Below are 22,956 nucleotides of genomic sequence, written 5' to 3' on the forward strand. Positions count from 1 at the left end.
TCCAACTGGTTCAAAGGCACCTGTGAGGCTGCGGCTAGCGCTTAAACCCTGGCCTGCCCTTAACGAGAGAAGAGATAAACAGACTAGTATGCCCTCAATTCCGCAATTGCAATGTCTCTCCCACAGGCTTGCGCTGTCCTCGTATGCATTCCGCTTGTTTGCGCCTCACTCCCGAGTCTCAACAATACCAGTATCATCCATACACTCGATACCAGCGACTCTCCATGCAGCAATAACACCAGAACCTTGTGGAACATTCTCTTGAGCTGTGGCTTAACTCTATTTGCATGTACATGGACTGCAATTCATACCAACATTCCGGGTATGGACGAGGCAAAATTTGCCATTACCTCTCGTCGTGTGTTCATCATGGTCATGGCGTTGATCGCCCCAGAACTCATCACCACCTGGGCCACACGGCAGTTTTTCAGCGCCCGTCGAGCCGCACACGACTTCAATAATGAATTTCGTGCACAACGTGCCCAGACCCACAGCGGTGATCCAGATACTTCAGAGAGCAAGCCCACATTACTAAGTGACATTCGTGGAAGTTCAAGCCCTCCCAGACCTGCGGCAGAGTTTAAAGGTCATTTACATGCTTGGACTCTTCGATCATGCAGGACTAATATGCAACCAATACCTTCATAGAATGGACAATGACCCATGGGTTCTTCGCATGGATGGGTGGATTTATGCTCTATGTTGATGGCAAGCCGCGAGCTACTCTTGCTCCTGATGAACTCCTGCGGTTTGTTCGTGACGGATCCGTCGATATTCCTCTTATCTCGGAGGCCGAGATAGAAGATCGAAGTAAGGGTGATGCACTATCGAAAGGTATCGCCCTTCTTCAGTTGTTGTGGTTTGTCATTCAGCTCGTCGCCCGTTACGATCAGAACCTTTCGACCACCCTGCTTGAAATCAACACCTTGGCTGCAGCTGCTCTGACCTGCGTTTTATATGGCTTGTGGTGGAAGAAGCCCAAGGATGTGGGATGCCCTTACGTTGTTCATTGGAAGGGAAGAGCATCACCGATCGGCTTCACCTACGAGTATGTCACCATTGCTATTGCCTGAGATGGCTGACTCACCTGCTTTTTAGATCAGATGTAACTTCCTTTGATGCTTCCCCTCTCAATTATATCACATATCCCTTTACCAGTCTTATGGGCTTTGGGGCCGATATTTCCCCCAGTGCTGCCCGTTATCACCGTGTCCCATCTCTAGGTGGCTACGGTGAGTATAATGCTAAGATAGTACTTGTCATTGGATGTTTCAGTGGGATGGTGTTTGGAGGGATACATTGTCTGGGCTGGAATTACTTATTTCATAGACATGCAGAACACATGTTATGGCGTGCGGCTTCCATTAGCATAGCATGTGCGCCGGTACTTATTTTGCTTCATTGTGTGTATTTGATGTGGACATTCAGTTTTGCGTATTTGGGCGGGGTGATCGCGGTACTCCTTATGTTCATCAGCACTTTGATATATATTGTTGCACGCATTATGCTAATTGTACTCATGATAATGAGCTTACGATCGCTGCCTCTTGGCGTATACGACACAGTAGCTTGGACTACGTTTATTCCACATTTCAATATGTAGTTTCATTACATCGTTGTATCAGAGTACTGGTTCTTCCGGGATCACCGTCAGAATCAGAGGTGCGGGTACGGATAAGTTCGAACATAGCAGGTCGCCATTCTAGACTATGGAGAACGCTCACAATTTATCAGTAAGGTTGAAATCGACCTTCTCGACAAAGTCGCATGACGCGTGCTTTCTCTTGCTGGCCTTATGCCTCAACAACCGGGATGGTAGTGTAACATGCCTATCTATATGCTGTAGGGCCGACAAGTTCCTTTGCGTTTTGCAAGGGGGAATCTACCTGGGGAGTTGCAAGTTGCACGTGAGTCGCCAACCTGCAGTGCGAACATACCATATGTTCGCTCCGCATACATCAGATTGTCTTCTTCGTTTTCCGAATTTGCTTGTTGTACTTTCTGTGATGAAACGTAGGCCACATGAAGAAGAGACTCCAACTCTGCGTTGGTAATTCCATAATATTTTAACGCTGTTGAACAACCTGTGAACAAAAGGGTCAGAAACGAAAGTGCAATCAACAATGGAAACTGACGACTCAGCATAGCGCAAATCCTCCTCTTCGACGATCATCCACACTTCGATTAGTTCTCGTTCCATTCTTGTCTTGCAGTCAGTATCTTGAGGCTTGAAACAGAGTGTTCCGCTTAGAGACCATTGCTTCGGAAGCTTTGCTTTTGGAATAGAAAACGAGGGAACTCCTGGAGTTAACAAAAATTTCCATGGACACGTCTGCAGCCAAAGACTCTCATTTTCCCCTCTTAAAACAATCATTCTACCCTGCCATTGTGTCTCCGGAGCATCTATGAGAACTGTTCGACAAAAATTCGGGGTCCTTGGAGAAAAGACACAATATTTGCGGCCATATCTTCAGATATGCTGTACCTGGACATCGATTAAGTATGTGCAGAATCTCGCGTGTATATGGGCCAGCCAACGTGTAGAGCTGCGGGTCCGCATGGCGGTCGAACTTGTACGTGAAAATCTGTAGGCAGAATCAGTTTGTAGTAGTAAAAGAGAAGCGATATAACGGAGCATACTGAAAAGGTGGTTTCCAGCCTCTCAAAGACCAAATAAAGCCTGCAGGAACAAAACGCTGGTTCTGCCTGAGGCGATGATAGTACCGCAGACAACCGAAATGAAACCATTTATTCGCTTGGTCAAGTACAAGATCAATGCGATAAGATATCTCTGGTCGACTGATATGACAGAGAGATTGTCTCAGCCACAGCAAGCGGCGTGGCACGGCCTACGGCGCCTATTACTGAAAGCTACTGAAAGAAGCGCTGAACGTGCAACCTGTATGCGAGACACCACGTGTCTGAAGCAACGCCGACAGCTGGATTCAGCGATAGTAAGTATCCTGTAGAAGATGCAACTTAGGAACCAATCACCATAGCGCATATAAGTGACTGCCACCTCTTCAATGTTCTTGCTGACCGAATCGCTGAATAAGATTCAATGGCGGCTACATCGTCAACTGGAAAGGAACCACCTCAGGTCGAAATGACGCTCAAGGGTCATGAAGACTGGGTGAACGGCGTAGCTTTCATCCCTGGTACACGTCTCATTGTCACTTGCTCTGACGACAAAAGTGTTCGGGTGTGGGTTTTGGACACGGAGAAACAAGTGGGGGAGCCCTTATTGGGTCACGATCATCAAGTCGAGACAGTTACAGCATCTTTTGATAGGTGTTAGATTGTAAGTAGAGCGCGGAACCGAAGCATCCTGATCTGGGAGGTCGAGACACACAAGAGAGTGCCCGTCTCGTTCAAGGGCCATAAAGCTTACCTTTGGAGCATTGTATTTGCACCGGACACCAGCTCGACATTTGCAAGTGCATCATCAGATGAAACAGTATGCGTGTGGCACAGGAAGACGGGCAAAATAGTGCTCGGGCCAATAGCAGTAGGCACGGACAAATACATCCTCGTCTGGAATTCAGCAAGTGGAGAAGAACTACTAAAAATAGAACAGCGGACATTCAAAGTCGCATTCACTCCAGATGACGGTCTCCGGTCGTCTCCTCAGTGGAAATTACAACGACATCCGAAATTCCGAATCTCAGTCGCTGCCACTGGAAACATCATCAAACAACTGCAGTTTGACGTGCACATCGAACACTTTCTCTCACTGGGCATTGGGACCAAAGTCGGCACCACTTTTCACGACTAAACGACGCGGTTCTTTGACTTGACCGCATTCGAACCCTTTAGCGAGCCACTCGAGCACCCTCGAGTCGCCCGTTGTGTGACCTTTTCCGAGGACAGCCAGCTCATATGATCATCGAGACATCTCGTTCGCACATGGACAGTTCCTCAGAGTTATCTCCTCATGTTACGCTTCATGCTGATATATCATATAAATCCGCACAGAAATTTCTTAAAGTACTCGTTCATACTTGTCGTTTTGTACTATCCCTAACCTCAGTATCTGCAGAAGACCATCCAGGCCCGAATCCTCGCCCACAACGCGCTGGGATCCCTCCTGGGTTCTTCGATGATGTCAGTCCATATGGTACGGTAGTCTCAAATTGTGAATGCACCACTCACCATCCGTCTGCAGTATACACGTTCCTCATCTGGACGCAACTGCAACCACGCACCATGCCGAAGACTCACGAATCATGATGAACTGTCTCTTTTCTCGCTCCTCCACTCTTCAGAGTGATACTCCCCTTCCTAGCAGGATCGTGGATGTATTCGCAGCTCCAGGTAAATACGTAATTTTCCCGAGCTGTGGCAATCTATGATCCTATTTTGATGACATCCTTGCAGCGCACCACTAATACCACCAGCGGGAAAAGGCATGTGGTGCAGCGACTACGTCCTCTTCCCCAGCAAGCCCACGCTTCCAACACTAGTGTAGCGAACGCTGGTGCTTCAAGCAGCAGCGCATCCCCAGTGGACACTTCCAATGTGACCTATGGAACTACCCCGGCAACCTTGCAGACTGGAAGTGCCAGTGCTTCTGCTGCAACGAACCCACCCCGTTCCCCGCTGGACGTTGAGTACGTTCCAGACATCAGCTGCTTTGCGCTTCTATAGAAAGGTGCTTCCCGTGTCTTTCACGCACTCAACAGGCAAGGACTGCTGCTTCCCGCACCCGCTAAGCGGCCACTCCCTTCAGAACCTTTCCGTTCGAATAGAGATTACTACTGGATGTATTTGAAGATACTTGTGTTGCTCCCGATAAACGCTTGCCATCATACGTAGCATTCATTGAAATTCAGATACCAGTTATGACTTTCTTAACGGCCTTGTTAAAATGATCAGCCTATACCTTACTTGTTCCCGGGGTATCACGTCGCTCAGACGGTCAACCTAGTGTATTAGCAAGCCATCTATAGACTGGCGCATTGCATATCCTGATTTCACATCCCCGGCATAAGCATTACATAAGTACTTAAAGTCGAACACCGCGTACGCGGAGAACAGCACGCAGACCACTATGCAGACAGACAATCGGTCAGCAAACTGCAAGATCATCCACCAAAACAACTTGGCTTGCTGAGAACCTTTGGATTTCCAAGGATGACGACTCCATACTTTGCACGAGTCAGAGCCACATTCAGACGACGAGGGTCATTCAAAAAACCGATGCCCTGGTGTTCGTTACTTCTGGCGCGGCTCGGAATGACGTAGTCCTTCTCTCGTCCCTGGAAGGTGTCAACACTAGCCACTTCAATATCTTAAAACAAGTCCTTGAGAGACCTCTTGAACTGAATATTGGCCCTTGTAGGGTGTGACAATACCAGTTTGGCTAGACATTACACCCGCCTTCAAGAACTTTGCCACAATTTTCTCGACGTTAGATGCTTCCGTCCTGGAAACAGTGTATCAATAAGCAGGTGTAAATGAGAGGTGGAGTCATGGAAAGTACCTGTTAAGGAACGAAGTTCCACTGGATGATATCCCCTCCTGACCAAGTTTTTGGTAGAAGAACATCGGGGTGTCCGGGGCGTGCCATGGGAAATCGATATTCTTGCGAAGACGCTCGGGAGCAGTGACGCTGTTCTGCAGCCGGCCCTCATAGAACATATTCGAGGGAAATTCAAAAAGGGAAGGGTGCATACGATATTGGACTTGCAGACGAATGGGTCTGTTGCCAAGTACGACCAGACGTTCGAAGAGCCATTGTGTCAAACCAGCGCCCGCCGCTTTCTTGTTCATAATAACCGGAAAAAGCTGCTGGTTATCGCCGACGAGGACAACCTGCTTATAGTTAAGCACTAGAGGGATTGGCGAGATGATAGATGTTCAAAGCAGAAGTCACGGTCTTTCTTGTACCAGGAGGACCATGGATTAAACTAATGGGCTTTTGACTACTGCGGGTCTTCGATCTAGCCACCTCCAAGGTAACTATTGGGGTCAAAAACAGTCAAAGGAGAGTCAACAGGAGTGAAGGAAGGGCACCGGGAAGGTTGGAGGTAGGCAGAACTGCCCGAGCCCAATTGTTACGAGGACAAAAGTTGTCGTTGCCAGAGGTTGGCCAAGCCTAGGGTGTCGAGAACGGCGAAGGAATATTTTTATCTAGTCAACTAGAGAGACGTTGCGGTGAAAAAATCGGTGGCGACAGTTAGGAATAGTGAGACGTGAGTTGAAGACATCGAAGAGACTCGATCCAAACCATTGATCGATATTGATCGGCCATCAAATATGTAAATGCCGTTGTAATCGGAACATTCCCTTTTTGACCGCCTATCACTCGCTCACTTCACAACGCATATATGCATGCAGCCGTTCATGTCGTTTGGCGTGTCAGTCTTGCTTAACCGTCAAGTCGGAGATCGACAAGACCTGGCATATCGCTTCGATACAGACCTTCCAAGTACTGGATATCAAATCATATCAACACCAGCCACCAACCAATGTACAGGACTTGGTCGATCACTCACTGTTCGTACTACGTGGTCCATCTTTTTCAAAGGCGCCCGTGAGGCTGTGGCTAGCGCTTAATCCTTGCCCTGCCCTTAACGAGGGAGATAACAGAGTAGCATCAGCATGCCCTCAATTCTACAATCGCAATGACTCTCCTGCAGGCCTACGCTGTCCTTGTATACATTCAGCTTGTTTGCGCCTCACTCCCGAGTCTCAACGATACCAGTATCATCCATACACTCGATACCAGCGACTCCCCATGCAGCAATAGCACCAGAACCTTGTGGAACATTCTGTTGAGCTGTGGCTTGACCCTTTTTGCATGCACATGGACTGCGATCCATACAAACATTCCGGGCATGGAGGAGAGCAGAGTCGCCATTACCTCTCGTCGTGTGTTCCTCATGGTCGCGGCGTTGATCGCCCCAGAACTCATGATCACCTGGGCCACGCGGCAGTTTTTCAGCGCTCGTGCTACCGCAAAGAAATTTAATAATGAATTTGGTGCACAACGTGCCCAGACCCATAGCGGCGATCGAGATATATCAGAGGGCACAGCTACATTGTTCAGTGACATTCGTGAAAGTTCAAGCACTCCCAGACCTGCAGAAGAGTTTAAAGGTCAGTTACGTGCTCGGACTCTTCGGTCATGCAGGACTAACATGCATCCAATGCCTTCATAGAATGGACAATGACCCATGGGTTCTTCGCATGGATGGGTGGATTTATGCTCTACGTTGATGGCAAGCCGCGAGTCACTCTTACTCCCCATGAACTCCTGGAGTTTGTTGGTGACGGATACGTGGACATGCCTCTTATCTCGGAGGCAGAGATAAACGATCGAAGTAAGGGTGATGGATTATCAAAAGCAATCGCCCTTCTTCAGCTGGCGTGGTTTGTCGTCCAGCTCGTCGCTCGCTACGGTCAGAACCTTCCAATCACCCTGCTTGAAATCGACACTCTGGCTGTAGCAGCTTTGACCTGCGTTGCATATGGCTTGTGGTGGAAGAAGCCCAAGGATGTGGGATGCCCTTACATCATTCATTGGAAGGCAAGAATATCACCGAGCGACTTAACCTACGAGTACGTCATCATTGCGATTGCCGGAGATGGCTCTGATTCACCTGCATTCTAGCGAGGCAGATGTGGGTTTCTTCCAAGCAGGCTGGGCACGCTCTTCGATATATATCGTGTATCCCTTTGGCAGTCTTATAGGCGTTAATGTTTCCATGTTCGACCCCGCTCCCCGTTCTCATCAGGTTGTATCTCTAGGTGGCTATGGTAAGTATCATGATATGATCGTACTTCTCATTGGATGTTTCAGTGGTATGGTGTTTGGAGGGATACATTGTCTGGGCTGGAATTACTTGTTCCAGAGACACGCAGAACACATATTATGGCGTACGGCTTCCCTTGGGATAGTATGTGCACCGGTACCTCTCTTTCTTGCTATTCGGTATGCTATGTGGATGGGCAATATGGGGGATTTTGGCATGGCGAGCGAGATACTCGTTCTGTTGATCAGCCCCTTCATATATATTGTTGCACGCATTACACTAATTGTACTCATGATGCTGAGCTTACGATCGCTGCCTCTTGGCGTATATGACACGGTAGCTTGGACCACGTTTATTCCACATTTCAATATGTAGTTTCATTACATCGTTGTATCAGAGTACTGTTTTTTCTGGGATCACTGTCAGAATTGGAGGCCCGGGTGCGAATACGGATAAGTTCAACATAGCAGGCCACCGTTCTACTTGCATACCACATTGGCGGCATTTGATGAATTGACGAAAAGGTGATATGAATATATATCAGTTGAGAACGAACGCTAGGTCACTACGTAGATATGCTATGGACGTGCATGCGATCCAGCAATTATACTATGAAACAGGAGCAGTATCGTGTATGAAACATACGAGGACTATATCAATGTACTTACATATGTGGCAACGTCCGTCAGCACAGCGGCCGGCAAACCAGAACCGGAAGCTCGCGTGCAGAGAAGATGTCAAGAACACATATTCATTTTCTTCACCAAGGACGAATGCGCTTGCAAGTCGGTCATTAATGATATCGATACAATGAAATTTTACACAAATTGAATGACACTTTGTCATGCTCGTTTGCTGATGCGTTGATCCAGCACGAAAGCAGCAGTGGTTACTTGTCAGAAGTTGGGTGGAATGCGAATTTAACACTGGTGTTAATGTGAATATGCCCGACGTACCCATACAAAGCGCGGGGAACCTCCATCCTTTTCTTGTCAGATTAGTCAGACGGTGGTTCCTTCAGACTGCCCTATGAAGGAGTCCAAACTCGAGTATCATCCAGGAACACAGGACAAGGGAGAAACACATCAACGTTTGTGGGGATGTGATCTGGGATCGTTAGATTCGTTACATGCAGTATGAACTTGAAGACACCTTCGTTTTATGTGCTGAATACTGTTCTTTATGGCGATAGTAGGAAGAACCGTTCTGCAATGCCTGTAGATATCTGAATTCTAACGGGGATGCTCAATTCAATGACTTGTCACTTGATCTTACCATTGCGTAAGTTACCTACGATGAACCCTTAGTTTGTGCCTACAGCGCCGTTGGCTAAACCTTTGAATGGGAGATGCCATGTGTATTAACCCTCGCGAGCGCGTCACAGTTAGCAAGCATGATATTACAAAGGTTAATTTGACCCACCATAGTAGTAGAGTGACCAGTATTTTTGGTGTATCAGCACAAGTACGGGCACAACTATCCCTAATGACCAGAAGGACGTGGAAGATGAGATCCATAACTTCGTGCTCAATACAACCAACTTGAAGTGGCTTGCTTCGCCGTTGAAATCACTGTATATACCCATCAGTTAATGTAATTCATTTATCTGAATATGACCAAGGAATGGCAGACAATTGAATTGACATAAAAGAATACGTGGATGCTCATGCATCATTGAACAGGCAATGCTCAACAACCGAAATGAGCCCGTAAGTGGGTTCAAAAGAGCGGACACTCACGTCAACGAGTTCAAACCAAAACCGTCCAAGCACTTCCCGCCATTCAGTTTATATTCGTAAGGAGTCACAAACTCAGCTTATTATGAAATGACCGGAGGGGATATGTTCTGCCTAAACCCTCGTCGTGTAGTATCATGCACAATGCGTGACGGTTCTGCGAAATAGAATCCTGTCTACAATACTGACGTTAAATTTCGCGAGTATAAAAGCAAGTCATCTTCCTACCGTCTGCCCCATCTCAACAGCTTATTCAAACACCTCAGCAAATCATACCACCTTGCACAAACAATGCGTTTCTCTTTCCTCGCCGTTAGTGTTGCGTTGGCAGCATCCATGTCTGTCAGTGCATGTCAGGGAACGCTCCAGAGTTGCAAGGTAACAAGCGACTGCTGTAAAGGCTTGAGCTGCCAAACACTTGTGAGTAGGAGTGGTTAGCCTCACATCCAGTTTCCACCTGATGACTCACCTTTTGCGCCTTGTAATATCAGGCGAAGGGTAATAAGGTCTGCTCCTAGAGACGATACATTTCTCCAGCAAGTTTTGACTCGTATTGGTGAGTCATGTTTCCGCTTTCCCATTGGTGCTGTTATTGATTGAATACTGCGTAGGATGCTGCTGATTGCAACATGGGTAGAGACAATATCGGGTTGAGGTAGATATGTCAAGTGAATGAAGTGTTTGCGTACTTTTTGGTCTTGATGTAAACAGTGCCCCGTGGGTCGGCCATAAGTCGAATGCGTGTCAGCTAAAAGACATTCGGTTGGATCGAATCAGCTTTTTCACGTTCAATATACAAGGCATGCATTCGTTCATACTGTTTCTATGTCAGTCTCGTTTAACCGTCGAGTGGGAGCTCGACAAGACCTGGGATATGAATCATCAGCTTCTCCGCTTCGATACTGACCTTTCAGGATATACCATATCAGCACCAACCATCAACGTGCCAGATCTTGGTGGATCACTCACCGTTCATAGGTCGAGAGAGGCGGAGGCGATATCGGGGTCTTCTGCTTCTTGACGGTCCTCTTCAAAGCGGCGACAGCCTTCATGCTAGTAATTTCGATAGATACGCTGGGAGTCATCCCCGTAGACACAACAACTGAGGTAGAATACTTAAACTTACATAATGGTGGTGACGTCTTTTTGATTTTGACCGCCCGCTCAGTGTAAATTCACAGCTAAGATGGCTCATTGCAAGCCTTGAAACGACCATAGCGTAGGAGCTGTGCTGTTCGAACTGCAGGTGCTGCCGGCCCAGCTGAATGACAATTGTGCAAACTTCCGCGATGTACGCAGCTAATTTGCATAGCCCATCGGTGCTGGGAACCTTCACTTTAGATCCATACACCCAGAAATGGACAAAAACGCACCATGATTCGACAAAGCGGCGATGTCCAAGGTCTCTTTAATGGTTTTCTCCAGACTATTGGCAGATGTATGTTTGAAGCAGAAGCGAGCGACAATGTACTTTGGAGAGAGATCCGTCATGTTCGAAGTTCCCGCCGTCGAACAGGCTCGCGAAGCGCATTAATGCGAGGAGGTTTAAAGCCGTTTCGCGCGGATTGCAATGCATTAAAGGCTAGTGTAGGGTGAGATAATATGAGTCAAATGACTTCAACAGAAGACAAGCAAGTACTGAGACAGCGTTGTGAGACCCACCTCCAGCAAACCGCACAGCATGCCTGATATTCGACGATCAACCAACAATCGCGCCAGAGGATGTGAAGAGGTGAATAACTTGAAGCGCCAAATTGAAATCCTATGCCAGGCATATGATACGAGGACATCGTGATCGATTCGGAGCACAGTCCAAATGAGTTGCACATCTCTGACACATTTTACTATCACGTTGTACACGCATGTGAAATGATATGGACATCACAGCCCCAGAATCCCAGCACAATTGGTGGTTATAGTGGCCTCGAGGGATGAACTGAGTGCTAGCCCTTGAACCTCATGCAAAGTAAAGGGGTGGAAGCAGCCAGCCGCACAGGGAGAATTTGCAGCAAGAAGGGGTAATATGACACGGACAACGAGTGCTGACATCATCAGGAAATCAACCCGAAATTGATATGACCAGACAGGATTGGTAACCAAAACTCATTATGACACATCATTTTTTACTAACCTTGAATGAATTTATTATGGTGTAACACATAGGTAAAATGAGATAAGACTATGCCAGAAAAATACCATCTTGGCGTGCATCTTGTAAGCAAACAACAGTGAGATAACTGCATGGCTGCAGGTCATCACATGTCTAGTAGAATTATGATCCACTGTGACATTTTTTAAACAGTGAGATATATCTTATCTGAATTGTATAAAAGGTGCAAGAACTACAATTGTGACAGCCTGCTTGCACGTCATTTTTTAACCTTAGATAAATTTACTATGGTGTAACACATAGGTAAAATGACCGGAGAAATCTAGTAGAATTATAATCCACTGTGACATTTTTTAAATAGTGAGATATAGCTTAGCTGAATTGCATAGAAGGTGCAAGAACTACAATCGTGACAGCCTGCTTGTCTGGCCACTGCCAACATGGCCGAGCATTTACAGTAGACTTAGGCGTCCTATAGATACTAGCTTGCACTCGCCGCATACTGCATAGTGCCGACTGAAAGGGAATCACTTGTAAGTATAATGTATAATTGATTAGAACTCCAAGCTACACATAAATCGTGACAAGCAGCACACACGACTCGAAAGTATTTACATCTGAATATAAGCCGCGAAGCCCCTTGTACATCCTGTGCGCCAAACTCCCAGCATCGACGAAATGAAAACAATAACTATTGGTCTATAGAAACTCTAAGGCACAAGCACATCAACGTTCTTATCACATATTCCACGACAGTATCTCAACACGTACATGGACCGCAGCCCACGTGTGCGAGGTGTGAGTCGTTACGACCTTGTGCAACACCGCGTGCCTTGACGCTTTCTCCTCCTCCGAAATCACCAACCCGCGGTTCATGGCAGCCGCTACATCCTGCTCACAACACATTTGTCAATCATCCGAAGATTTTCGAAATGAACAGACACTACGCACTCCAAGATCCCAAGGATTCACTTGCAGCGCATCAGCCATATGCTGACTGATACCCATAAACTCGCTCAAAACGAAAGAAGAGCTCTTCGTGCGCTCTTGCGCGATCACGAACTCCATGGAGGTCGTGTTCATTCCGTCCCTGAGGGGTGTGATCACCCTGAGGTCTGCAGCGCTCAGCAGTGCGTGGAAATTCGTCCTTTCTGAGGGTCGGGTGGCTGTAGGGGGTGGGGTGGCAGCGGTTAGGTGTGATGTGGAAAGGGTATGGGAAGGAATTAAATGCGATATGGAAAGGGATTAGATGCGGTACGAATCATGAATTAGACACATAAAGACGTGATGAAAGGGACACGCACTAGTGGTGTACGGGTATGAAATACAATTTCCCATGTTCCCCATTGATATGCGCGACGAGTTCAGAAACTTGACGTTCGAACTTTGGACAGTCTGTTAACGCAGGGGAGAGCAACGCTCGCACCCCTCGAAGCACTAGCAGACGCAGCCATAGCACCCTACTAGTAGTTTCATACCCGCACACACGAAGGCAGGTGGAAGTGAAGTGGCGGGTGTAGCTGTAGGTTTGGAAACAGATGAGGTTGGCGCCTAGCATTTCGTCAAGGATGTCTTTGCGGCCTAGGGAGGTGCGTTAGGTTAGTGTGCTGATTAGGGTGATCGAGGAAGGAATGTAGACGTGTGGGGAATGGGGGAGGACGTACGCGGTAAACACCTAAACACCTCAGAACTCGGGAAAGGCGTGTGCACGAAAAGACCGATGACCCTACGCGTAGTATATCAGTACTCTTGCCGTCATCGTTAAAAAGCACTCACGGCACCAGAATGCATCGCATTCCTGAGCATGCGAGGGACTAACAAGAGATGGTAGTCGTGGACCCATACCAGGTTTCCTGGTTGGAGGACGCTGGCGAGGCGGGTTGCAAATGCCTGGTTGGCCTTTGAGTCGTATTTGGGGAGATGATTAGATGTGAGAGCGTTGGATAGGATGTGCGAGCGTAGATGTGTGTATGATGATGGACGAGGACTGACTACAACATGCAGTAGTGACTAGTACCTACGAGCCAGGACTCCAGCCACTGAACCAGGACCCCCGACACGACTTGCCTGTACGTCGAATATCGCATTGAAGCCCATCTGCAAGAAGTCCTGGTCGTCCTTATTGAACATGCGCAGGAAGCTTTGCTTGAAGATCGACGTAGCGAATGAATCCGATAGTACAATAACACCGTTTGTCGAGTTTGGTAGGGACTTCATCTCAAGCAAGCCCACTTGATCCAAGTAACCAGCAAACAGATCGACAGCATGGCCGTTGTTAGATGCTCGCTTCGCCGGAGTTTCATAGAACTAAAACAAAGCGAACTATGGTGTCATCGCACATGATTGCAGTCATCTAGGACGAACCTTTATAGCGCGTTTGTAGTGCTTGACGCTGTCTCGTTCGATGTCGTGATGAGAGCAAATGGGTTCCTTCAGCTCATTGCTGACAACCATGCCGGGACCCTCTGTTGCAGGCCCGCCCGTAGAAATCATTATGCGTGCGCCCGTGTTAGGGAAAGTCGTCTGGAAAATATCATCACTCGGGTGCTTTTCTCACCACAATTGATATGCGCACCTCCAGGAGTCCAACGGCTACACTGACGGCCACACCCGTGCAACGTAAAGCGCGCTTGTCATTGACAACGGGCCAAGGATCACTTGCAAGTACTTCCAAAATACCAGTGAGCTGGAATTCGCATTGCTGTACAGGAAGCAAGAAACGGGCGGCTGGGGCATGGGCTGGCCGGTGCGGGGTGCGGCGCGAGTTGTCGTGCTGAGTCCGAGCATGTCTTGAATCTGTTTCTGCGTATACTCCTTGCCACCACGGAAGACATATACTTTGCTGCACTCGGCATAACCCAATTCGTGTACTTGTGTCTGGCAGTTAAGGTGATAAACTTGCACGTGGGTATGAATAAATATGGATATGTACCATAACAGGAAGACGGGAGGAACCTGAGCAGGACGAGATAGTGTGTACTCAATTGTCGTGTACTTTGGAAGCAGTTCGGCGGGTAGATTGGTGTTAGAGATGTCTTTATAATGAGGCGGGAAAGGATTGCGAGTTAAGTAGAATGGACAAATCCATAGTTTGCCTCTGATATCGATTTGACTACGTCTATGATTAGTAGAGCTCGAGTAAGGAAGAGAAGAGACATACCAATACGGGTTGAGAATAGCACGACACGGGGGTTTACACCTCACGGGTTCGTATATTACTGGAGGAAGATCCTCTCGCTGCTTCAAAGACGTATAAAGCGCCGATATCGGGACCACCGTCTGTGTCGCCTCTATCCGAGAAGAAGGCCATACATTCCACGAAAGACGAACACCTGAAATCAAAAGTCAAATATTAAGCTAATCAATGATATGGCAAGATATCAGTGAAACAAACCATCACGCTCTTCGACATCTTCAAAATTGAGCATCTCAGCGCCTCCGCACGGGTTCAGAGAAAGGTTACAAGGGCGCGAATGTTTTGCTTGTGAGTTGACTTGAACACGAGTGCAACGTCGTATAATCTATCTGCACCAATTTGGATGTGTTTCAGGCGGAGCTTAAAGCGACGGTCCACTCCGTTCCGAACATACTCAGGAGAAGTCTACAATATTATTATGATCTCGAAAGCTTTGCGTGGGGCATCTAGCTACATGTATGCAGCGTATTTACTGTTTCTTCTCTGCAGCTGCCTCTTCTGCTAATCTAGCCTCTTCCCTTCGTCCCGCCTCCCTCCGTTCCCTACCCCGAGTGACTAACGGTTTGGGTTCGAGATCTGCGAAGAGGCGTTTGCAGAGCTTCTCGATAATCCAACAACCAACAAAGTCGGCGATCATGACGCTGGTTAACTTCACTTTGAACTAAGAGAACAAGAGTAAGACTTTGACGCGAAATATCAGGAAGCGACGCACCAGTCCCTCCATCTCGACGATTTGTAGTCATCTGTTCATCTCGGGCATGAAGTCTGTCTACAAGCTCCAGAGAATGCAACAGCACTAGCGCCAATAAGTCCCCAGTACAAGCTCGAGTTCTCGCGGATTCCCTCACGGAACGGGCGGCCCTGTAAGGAAATGTCATCCATTGTATCAACTTCAACATGCTCAGCGAAATAATTTACCTGGAAGTTGATAGTGAATGTCGAGACCTGTTGAGAGCGGCCCAGAAGGTAGATGGCGGTGTTCAAGAGACTGGGCTCGAACTTCGAGGTCAATGATACCAGCTCTACAAAGAACTCAGAAAATTTTCAGAATAAAATAGACCGAGACTTAGGGCTCATGGAAATGCGACAAGTTCGTGATGTAAACGAGCGATATGATGTGTGGAGCGAACTGGACCAGCACGGATAGTAGGAGGTAGAGGTTAAAGATGTTGCCTAGTGGCCTCTCCCGGGAGAGTTTTTCAACCGGCTGTCGTCGAACGCTCAGTATGGCCAAAACAAATCGGTCAAGCATGGACGCACCTTGGCCAGGGCTAGGAAACAGACGGACATCGACATTCCGCTAACCGTTACCTGATAATCACCGAACTTGATACCGTCGAGATACTGGACCGACAAGCTGTACGCGGTGATGAGGCAGTTCAGCGCCAAAATCTTGTACATCTGAAAACGAGTCCCAGACATTCACCGTCCGGAGTCGCTGCAGTAACTTGACCCTGGCCTGAGAGCCGAATGACCACATTAAGGAAGCAATAAACTGCAAGCATTGAACGTACCCGTAGTCCCACTGAATAGGACCGCGTTCTTGTGCGTGCCGTCAACGTCAAGTTTGTCCTTGCTGTGTACTGAAGGTGAAGATTGAGTGCGTGGATGGAGCAGGTTTATGCTGACGAAAATGAGCGTGAGCGACAACGGATGGGTGCGCGTGGCTGTGACTGGTTTTATAAGAAATGTTTGGCGAGACCAGCCAGAATAGGTAGACGCTGTTTTAAACACACACTATCAGTACCCTGTTCGATAGCACTTCAAACAACAACAAAGGACTCATGGGACCGCAAAATAATGTGATTAGATATTATTCTTCGACCGCGATCTCATACTAATCAACGATGACAATGCAGCAGTACTGTAGTATCGAAAGGTACGTTGATATCGATATCGGACAAATCAGTCGACGCGTGGCTGATCTAGCTATAGCGCAAGAAGGCTACAGGAGAGGGAGGCGCGGGAGAGGGAGGCGTGGGAGAGGGAGGTGAGACGCATGCAGGAGAGGGTGAAGAGGGAGGCGGCGGTCGGTGGTGAGGGGAGGAAAGGGTGGTTGAAGCGGCATGTGGCGAGGATCGCGAGGATCTTACAGAGGTGCGTGGTGAATACAAATTGAGTGGCGGTTATTGCTGACGTGCCTGTAGGATAAAATCGATGAGAGTCCGGGGGGGAGCGGGTGAGGGCGCGGCGAATGAGGGCGCGGCGGGTGAGGGCGCGACAGGTTAAGCAACTACTATGTCGCGAAAAATATGCAACCCAAGGGGGACGCCTAAAGTAACCGACGATTGCGAAATGTTATACGTAGATGTCACCATTGAATATCCCGAGTGGTTTGAGATATTTGTTCTACGCTTGAGTGCATACGGGGCCACCAAATGTCAAATCAAGGCCTTTACGGGTGCCGCCCCGATAACCTCCTGCTACAGGGGCAGCAAGATTGGCTTGGGATGTGTTTGAGCGTTTTGGTGCACGATGAAAATACCTGTGAGAGCCGATTTGAACCACTTCTTATACGACAACTCATGAGTAATTTCTCACCACTGCCCGCTGCGCTCCTGCTCTGCACTTCCATGGGTGAATGGGTCTTCATATTAACTGCAGCTTTATCGGCAGCTTGAAGTACCGCGTCCACTGATTCTTTCACGACAGAAGGGACTCCCTGGACTTGCGCGACCGCCAATTTGGGAACAACACCTTCTTTCACACCAGAGGGGGTATTCTGAACCCGCGGGACCATCAGAATTCAGAAACAGGACAGTAGCTGACGCGCGAGTTTGACCACTTACCTCGATATTCGGAGTCAATGGAGCACCCTCATGATTGAGGTTTTGGGTAGGTCCACGGCTGATGAAGCGCTTTGTACGATTTCAGCACCTTATTTCAGCACAACTCACTGTCGCCGTTGACTTACGGATATTTGTTCAGTTACATTTTTCTTGAACCTCTGTAACAACTGACGAGTTTTGCCACGGGGGTTTGCCTAGAACGCACCGTGACAGCAGTCAACATGGCAAGAGCGACAGATTTCAATTACGAAGCACTTACTGCAGTTTCACCAGCTGCAGTTGGATCGCTGACGGCTTCTGGAAGAGGAAGCGGGTTCGAATGCTTCGTATGAGGATCAAATACGCTCATTGCGAGCATTGGAAGGTGAACAAAAGTATGAAAGGGTGGGAGAAGTATGCACTCACGCCGCTTAACTTGACGTAGAGCTGAGGAAGGATGGCACACTGTCAAATCGACGACGATCCATTATAAAGAGTGTTTGAATTCGTAACGTGATGTGTGTATGCACCAGACACCTGAGGGAGGGCGGTGGCGTTAATGGCGAGTGTCCCTATGAGGGGACTGTACGTGCTCGTCGCGAGCTCAGATTGCACAATCTCGCTATAGACGGCTGGAACCGATGTGTTAAATGCATATGACGGTGTTGTGTAAGTGGGTGTAGACAAAGTTGGGCAGGGTGGTAGCAATTGTCGCAAATTCGGACAAAAAGGAGGATTTGACAACTGAAAAAGGCTGTACAGGTGCTGAAGCATTGTTGCGGGGATATAAGCTAATCATTGGGGGCTCCTGGTAGTCAATTCCGTAACTACACAAAAAACCTGATAAACAATATCTGAAAAGAAACCAGGAAGTTCAACATACCTCCCTATCGAATAGACGGTCCGCAAAAATGGAGTTCCTGGACGAGTGAAGGGTTTAGTGATATTAAGCGGCACGGAATATATCGCAGGCTATTGTACCTAACAACCAGTCGGCTCCATCGGCACTGGGGGGTGAAGCTTTAAACCAAGATAAACAAAGATCCGGGATCCCCGGCCAAACATATAATCGGTAGGTTCCAAAACAAGCGAATTTCCTTCCCTGGGAGATAGATTTTTGCGCATACACAGGCTACTTAATCAACCGCTAGTCACCCAAAGCTGATATTATAACTTACTTTCGTCAACTAGGCATACTGGGAAATGAACTGTACAATCGTGTTACCTAGAAGAACATAAAGATTAGTCGGTCGACAAGAAAACCAGGAGCTGACATCTTGATATGGGCCATACAGTCCTAGAGTGCCGCTGTGGCAGAGAGTTAAGCGCGCACATATGTAGATAAGCTACTGGCTACTTACACATCCAAAAGAGCAATCGATGAGTTGTCACTTGGGCCAGGATAGGTTGGTTGAGGAGTGTACTGGGTTCCGTTGACCTTGAAAAAAGTCAGTATTCCACATTGTGATCGCAGGATCAAATGCCTTACCGCGAAGCTACTCATACGAATCGCCCAGAAAACGTAGCCAGAAGTATTTGTTTGCGTACCGACCGGAGATAAGGATACGACCTCATTCAATACAACTTGGCTGAGATTTTGCACGACAGATACATCGATAGCCCCTGTTCAACACAAAGACATGAGTATCCGTAAGCCAGGCACTCGGCAGGGACTCACCGAGGGTAAATGTTCCGGTATCATTTCTAGTAAGACTTAGTCCAAAAACCGGATAGTCCAGCATGCCTTGCTGAGCCAAGGTGGAAAAAACGACGTGGCTAGAACAGACCAAATCCATGAGGCTGCGTCTACAACGCTGCGCATCGAATAACACACCATTTGCAGCTCTTGCGGATATCTCTGACTGTCGTGAGAATCCGATGACAACGCGGTCAGGTGCCTGGAAAGCATCATGCATATGGTCGAGGTGAGTGTCTTCATGTGATCAAAGGGCCAGATGTTCCAAGGGCCCAAATTGCTAACAAGTAGTGGGCAGCATGACTGGATGGGGTGTCAAGGTGGTTCTGCGACGCCTTTTGGTAATTACATACTTGATAAAACTGTAGTTGTTGGATCCTTGCTAGGGTTGACCCGGCAGGATGATTTATTGGGTATGCAGGAGTTGCAATGGCGAATTCAGTGAGTCTTGAGACGGCTATAGATCCTGTGATCTCGGTGAGTGTGATAATAAGTTAGCTACTAGGCACAGGGCACGTACTAGAATACCACTGGTGTTAAGTTTTGGTCGTGAAATCGGCGAGTATCGGACCGAACGGGATGCCCCCCCCCCCCCCCCCCCCCCCCCCACCCCTCTCCCAAAAGAAATCAAACTTGGGACTCCGAGTCGCAGATCGCCAGATGGGCAATGAACACGTAAATCATCACTGGTATTTCATATCACGGGCGCATGTCAAATAAAGATATGATAGAACAAGAGTAGTAGGAAATAACATAGATCAAACCTGAACGTACATCCGAATTTCGTGGAACGTCGATACATTAGTGAAAGTCATGGCAGATCAACTTCAACTTGGGAGGGTAAATGGCTACAAACTAAAGTTGAGAGTATCACAGCATGTCAGAGTCGGAAGCATTAGAAGGTGCAGAAGAAGAAGAAAACCAATCATCAAACCAATCATGAGGTGAACGTGAATCACATGTCGTAGTCGTTCCTGAACCAGAAGACAAACCTACACTGATTTTAGTGTGATATAATTAAAACAAAGCTGCACGCCTACCGTCATCAGTGAGCTCAATCTCAGCGGTGCGTTCAATAGCTTCGGAAAACATATCTGCTTCGGCCTGTGCGCGCTGCGTCTTCAAGTCCAGAATATGGAAAATAGACATGAGCGTATCCGGCGATTTGTACTCCTTTCGGGTGAACCTCTCTTTATTGTCGATACGTAGGGGCTCGTTGGTTTCTGCAAAACACGCGCTTATGTACATAGAATATGTCGCATTATCAACCCAAGATTTCATCGAACGGGGCAGGGAGGAAAGTATGTCACCACGCTGTTCAAAGGTTAAAACACCAGGTTCCTCAGAATTCAACACACACTCACCCTAAGGAGGGATTCTTGAAGACGAGGAGAGTTGGGGGGGGGTGCCGGCATTAGAAGCAACTTGCGTAGTGTCTTGAGATTGAGATGACACGAGAAGCCAGGCATGACATTTGTCATGAGCAGCCTTCTCCATGGCCTTTGTAGGTCAGAAGCACTTGGAATCGAGCGAGCTAGGTGGTGGGCATGTTTCCACATACCCAACAGGGTTCACCGCGAGGAGTGTCAAATTTGGGCCTACATGCCACGAAACTAGGAATAAATTAAGTGTTGTTGATACAATTATTTCAACAACGTAGTTTACCTGGCTGGTTTCTAGTGTTCAGCTCTTCGCATAAGTTCGCAATAGCTTTACTGAACAATGACACTTCTATTTGAGCGCGATACATCCTGTGCTCCATAAAACAACGCCCTCCTCGCTGAAGGAATACCGAGCAGTTCTCCTCTTCTTGATGGAGAGGTATTTGCGTCTCAACCTCCTCAAGGGCTACTTCAAGGAGACCTGCAAGATCATGCGAGTCGACTAATCCAAACAGCACAAACAGTTGTGATAAAGAGGGAATCTGAAGCTGGAGGTGAAATTATTAGAAAAGAACATGAAAACATCTCAGAGTACTGACAGTGACGGGACCACGCGTTCTTGAAGCCAATTTGCCAGAGCATTTTCGTCATGTTCAATTCCGAACAATTGTTTCTTATCCAATAGGCAAAACGTAGGATTACATGTTGGGATCGACCTAACACTCAACATGTTGAAGCTGGTGGGGAGCAAAGGCTCAAAGGATAGTCACACGATCGCCTAAGTGACAACTTACCATTCATCCGCCTACATGAGTTTTTTAAAGTTTGATCGCCATCATCCGCCATAAGCTTTGTAATCCGCCAAACCTGCTCTGGGCAGGATGGCAGAAAATGTCATCAAACTCTAAACACGGAATCACCATATCCGCCATAGCTTTGTAATCTCCGCCAAACCTGCTCCGGGCAAGATGGCGGAGAATAGAATCAAACTCTAAACACCATATGTCAGCGACAGAATTAAATATAAAAAAAATATGCACACATTTTAAACACGTTCCTTGAGCTTATCGCAAGACGAGGCAACTCAACCAACTGATTGGCTCGATGGTTGCATAAAATGGCGCATGCGGTTTAGGAGATCACAGGACCAAAGCGATAATCACAAGTAGCAAATACAAGTGGTAACATGAGGGAGCAAGCACGGACAAGATATGAGAGGCAAATTTACTGGCGGACAATCCGTACAACATCAATCGTGCTACATGAAACATTGCCGTTAGCTAGCAACATAGAAACGATCTCTTAGAAAGCGAACTCACCGAAGGTCACAAAACTGGAGCATCTGGGCCTGGAGTGAAGGCAGTCCTGGATCGTCGTGCTGTTGCAGTAACATGATTATTGTTACAATTATTTGGTCATGAATTTCGCGGGGAGTCGGATAATCCTCCATGGAGGTAAGACCGCGGTGCGCTTTTATGGCCCTCTTCAGGAATCGGAGCAGCGCGTGGAAACACTAATGCAATGTGACAGTTTTAAAAACGAAAAGCCCATGAATTAGACACACTGACAAAAGACCCCACAAAGGCGAGGGTTTCTAATGGCGGGTTGGAGGCGCCTTTGAACGCATCAGGTTCAAGATCAGCGACGACCTGTGGTAGGTTAGGGGACGTGTGGATTCGGGCACCGTGCGGCCTAGTGACCCTAAAAACGATATGCCAGAGGAGTGATTTAGCGAACCTCGACTGGAGAAACCAAACTATTCCGTTTTTCTATGGAGCATAATAAAAAATACATCATAAGTTAATTCAAAACACTCACTTCAATTGGAAGAAGGGTGGAAAGTGGTGGGATGAAGTGTTTTAACACAAACTCAACCCTAGCATTGAGTGCGACACCATATATCGCGCCGAACCCAAAGCCAGCCCGGGGATGCTTGATTCCCTCGTACGCTACGCGCCTACAGTCATAAATGGGGTTGTACACCCACGAGGCGGCCTATTCGAGGTGAGACAATTATTGGAATCAAAGAACGGACATACTTACCATAACCAAGATCTCGCGCTCGCTTATGATATTGCCGTCCTTAGTAGAAACAACTGGAAAGTAATCAGTATAAGCAGAGCGTATTACATGAACGAGTTTCTGACCTATTTCCAACTCCGCAGCAGGTGTGTTTGCCCGAACGAGACTCTGAGCAAAGAGGGGGCGGATGAACTCGTCTCTCGTCGCACTCGAAGTCCTGGTGATGTCATTAGGGTTCTCAGACTCCCCTTTAAGAATTGCAACTCTGATCAAAAGCCCAGGTAGGCCA

At 47.7% G+C, this 22,956-nt stretch overlaps 11 protein-coding genes across 11 annotated transcripts; 2 read left to right on the forward strand and 9 right to left on the reverse strand.

Moving 5' to 3' along the window:
• Nucleotides 1-111: 111 nt before the first annotated feature.
• On the forward strand, nucleotides 112-1,809 carry DEU56DRAFT_935330 (uncharacterized protein; the record flags this gene model as incomplete). The annotated part of the gene is made up of 3 exons (XM_041358791.1): nucleotides 112-436; nucleotides 649-1,048; nucleotides 1,099-1,809. The coding sequence occupies 3 exons, from the start codon at nucleotides 112-114 to the stop codon at nucleotides 1,601-1,603; spliced, it is 1,230 nt and encodes a 409-aa protein (XP_041201082.1). The 3' UTR covers nucleotides 1,604-1,809.
• Nucleotides 1,810-5,084: 3,275 nt separating this feature from the next.
• Nucleotides 5,085-6,218, reverse strand: DEU56DRAFT_985298 (AAA domain-containing protein; the record flags this gene model as incomplete). The annotated part of the gene is made up of 3 exons (XM_041360054.1): nucleotides 5,483-6,218; nucleotides 5,314-5,425; nucleotides 5,085-5,258 (listed from the first exon to the last, which is right to left on the reverse strand). Exons 1-3 carry the CDS (start codon nucleotides 5,770-5,772, stop codon nucleotides 5,085-5,087), a joined length of 576 nt encoding a protein of 191 aa, XP_041201083.1. The 5' UTR covers nucleotides 5,773-6,218.
• A 112-nt stretch (nucleotides 6,219-6,330) lies between these two features.
• DEU56DRAFT_896527 (uncharacterized protein) lies at nucleotides 6,331-8,225 on the forward strand. The gene is made up of 3 exons (XM_041356424.1): nucleotides 6,331-7,101; nucleotides 7,164-7,563; nucleotides 7,616-8,225. The coding sequence occupies exons 1-3, from the start codon at nucleotides 6,627-6,629 to the stop codon at nucleotides 8,130-8,132; spliced, it is 1,392 nt and encodes a 463-aa protein (XP_041201084.1). The 5' UTR covers nucleotides 6,331-6,626; the 3' UTR covers nucleotides 8,133-8,225.
• Nucleotides 8,226-8,541: 316 nt separating this feature from the next.
• On the reverse strand, nucleotides 8,542-9,669 carry DEU56DRAFT_843234 (uncharacterized protein). Its single transcript, XM_041355070.1, has 3 exons — nucleotides 9,497-9,669; nucleotides 9,048-9,328; nucleotides 8,542-8,989 (listed from the first exon to the last, which is right to left on the reverse strand). Exons 2-3 carry the CDS (start codon nucleotides 9,272-9,274, stop codon nucleotides 8,938-8,940), a joined length of 279 nt encoding a protein of 92 aa, XP_041201085.1. The 5' UTR covers nucleotides 9,275-9,328; nucleotides 9,497-9,669; the 3' UTR covers nucleotides 8,542-8,937.
• Nucleotides 9,670-12,214: 2,545 nt separating this feature from the next.
• On the reverse strand, nucleotides 12,215-12,718 carry DEU56DRAFT_935357 (glycosyltransferase family 20-domain-containing protein; the record flags this gene model as incomplete). The annotated part of the gene is made up of 3 exons (XM_041358792.1): nucleotides 12,555-12,718; nucleotides 12,375-12,494; nucleotides 12,215-12,313 (listed from the first exon to the last, which is right to left on the reverse strand). The coding sequence occupies exons 1-3, from the start codon at nucleotides 12,684-12,686 to the stop codon at nucleotides 12,215-12,217; spliced, it is 351 nt and encodes a 116-aa protein (XP_041201086.1). The 5' UTR covers nucleotides 12,687-12,718.
• Nucleotides 12,719-13,287: 569 nt separating this feature from the next.
• On the reverse strand, nucleotides 13,288-15,031 carry DEU56DRAFT_935359 (uncharacterized protein; the record flags this gene model as incomplete). The annotated part of the gene is made up of 8 exons (XM_041358793.1): nucleotides 13,288-13,329; nucleotides 13,380-13,594; nucleotides 13,649-13,910; nucleotides 13,968-14,126; nucleotides 14,179-14,260; nucleotides 14,311-14,715; nucleotides 14,764-14,935; nucleotides 14,998-15,031. 8 exons carry the CDS (start codon nucleotides 15,029-15,031, stop codon nucleotides 13,288-13,290), a joined length of 1,371 nt encoding a protein of 456 aa, XP_041201087.1.
• A 237-nt stretch (nucleotides 15,032-15,268) lies between these two features.
• Nucleotides 15,269-15,523, reverse strand: DEU56DRAFT_919935 (uncharacterized protein; the record flags this gene model as incomplete). Its single annotated transcript, XM_041358351.1, has 2 exons — nucleotides 15,269-15,460; nucleotides 15,512-15,523. The coding sequence occupies 2 exons, from the start codon at nucleotides 15,521-15,523 to the stop codon at nucleotides 15,269-15,271; spliced, it is 204 nt and encodes a 67-aa protein (XP_041201088.1).
• A 342-nt stretch (nucleotides 15,524-15,865) lies between these two features.
• On the reverse strand, nucleotides 15,866-16,200 carry DEU56DRAFT_919936 (uncharacterized protein; the record flags this gene model as incomplete). The annotated part of the gene is made up of 2 exons (XM_041358352.1): nucleotides 15,866-16,006; nucleotides 16,060-16,200. The coding sequence occupies 2 exons, from the start codon at nucleotides 16,198-16,200 to the stop codon at nucleotides 15,866-15,868; spliced, it is 282 nt and encodes a 93-aa protein (XP_041201089.1).
• A 948-nt stretch (nucleotides 16,201-17,148) lies between these two features.
• DEU56DRAFT_919938 (uncharacterized protein) lies at nucleotides 17,149-17,937 on the reverse strand (the record flags this gene model as incomplete). The annotated part of the gene is made up of 5 exons (XM_041358353.1): nucleotides 17,149-17,309; nucleotides 17,341-17,521; nucleotides 17,589-17,657; nucleotides 17,714-17,782; nucleotides 17,848-17,937. The coding sequence occupies 5 exons, from the start codon at nucleotides 17,935-17,937 to the stop codon at nucleotides 17,149-17,151; spliced, it is 570 nt and encodes a 189-aa protein (XP_041201090.1).
• Nucleotides 17,938-18,809: 872 nt separating this feature from the next.
• Nucleotides 18,810-19,483, reverse strand: DEU56DRAFT_919939 (uncharacterized protein; the record flags this gene model as incomplete). The annotated part of the gene is made up of 4 exons (XM_041358354.1): nucleotides 18,810-18,864; nucleotides 18,929-19,005; nucleotides 19,057-19,190; nucleotides 19,246-19,483. The coding sequence occupies 4 exons, from the start codon at nucleotides 19,481-19,483 to the stop codon at nucleotides 18,810-18,812; spliced, it is 504 nt and encodes a 167-aa protein (XP_041201091.1).
• Nucleotides 19,484-20,133: 650 nt separating this feature from the next.
• Nucleotides 20,134-22,928, reverse strand: DEU56DRAFT_985301 (uncharacterized protein; the record flags this gene model as incomplete). The annotated part of the gene is made up of 11 exons (XM_041360055.1): nucleotides 22,793-22,928; nucleotides 22,689-22,741; nucleotides 22,464-22,640; nucleotides 22,214-22,414; nucleotides 21,965-22,158; nucleotides 21,891-21,903; nucleotides 20,929-21,193; nucleotides 20,825-20,876; nucleotides 20,628-20,763; nucleotides 20,304-20,577; nucleotides 20,134-20,255 (listed from the first exon to the last, which is right to left on the reverse strand). Exons 2-11 carry the CDS (start codon nucleotides 22,689-22,691, stop codon nucleotides 20,134-20,136), a joined length of 1,437 nt encoding a protein of 478 aa, XP_041201092.1. The 5' UTR covers nucleotides 22,692-22,741; nucleotides 22,793-22,928.
• Between the last annotated feature and the right edge of the window lie 28 nt (nucleotides 22,929-22,956).

The sequence above is a fragment of the Suillus clintonianus genome (genome assembly GCF_016758775.1).
Source record: "Suillus clintonianus strain FC179 chromosome Unknown DEU56scaffold_189, whole genome shotgun sequence".
NCBI classification, from domain to species: domain Eukaryota; kingdom Fungi; phylum Basidiomycota; class Agaricomycetes; order Boletales; family Suillaceae; genus Suillus; species Suillus clintonianus.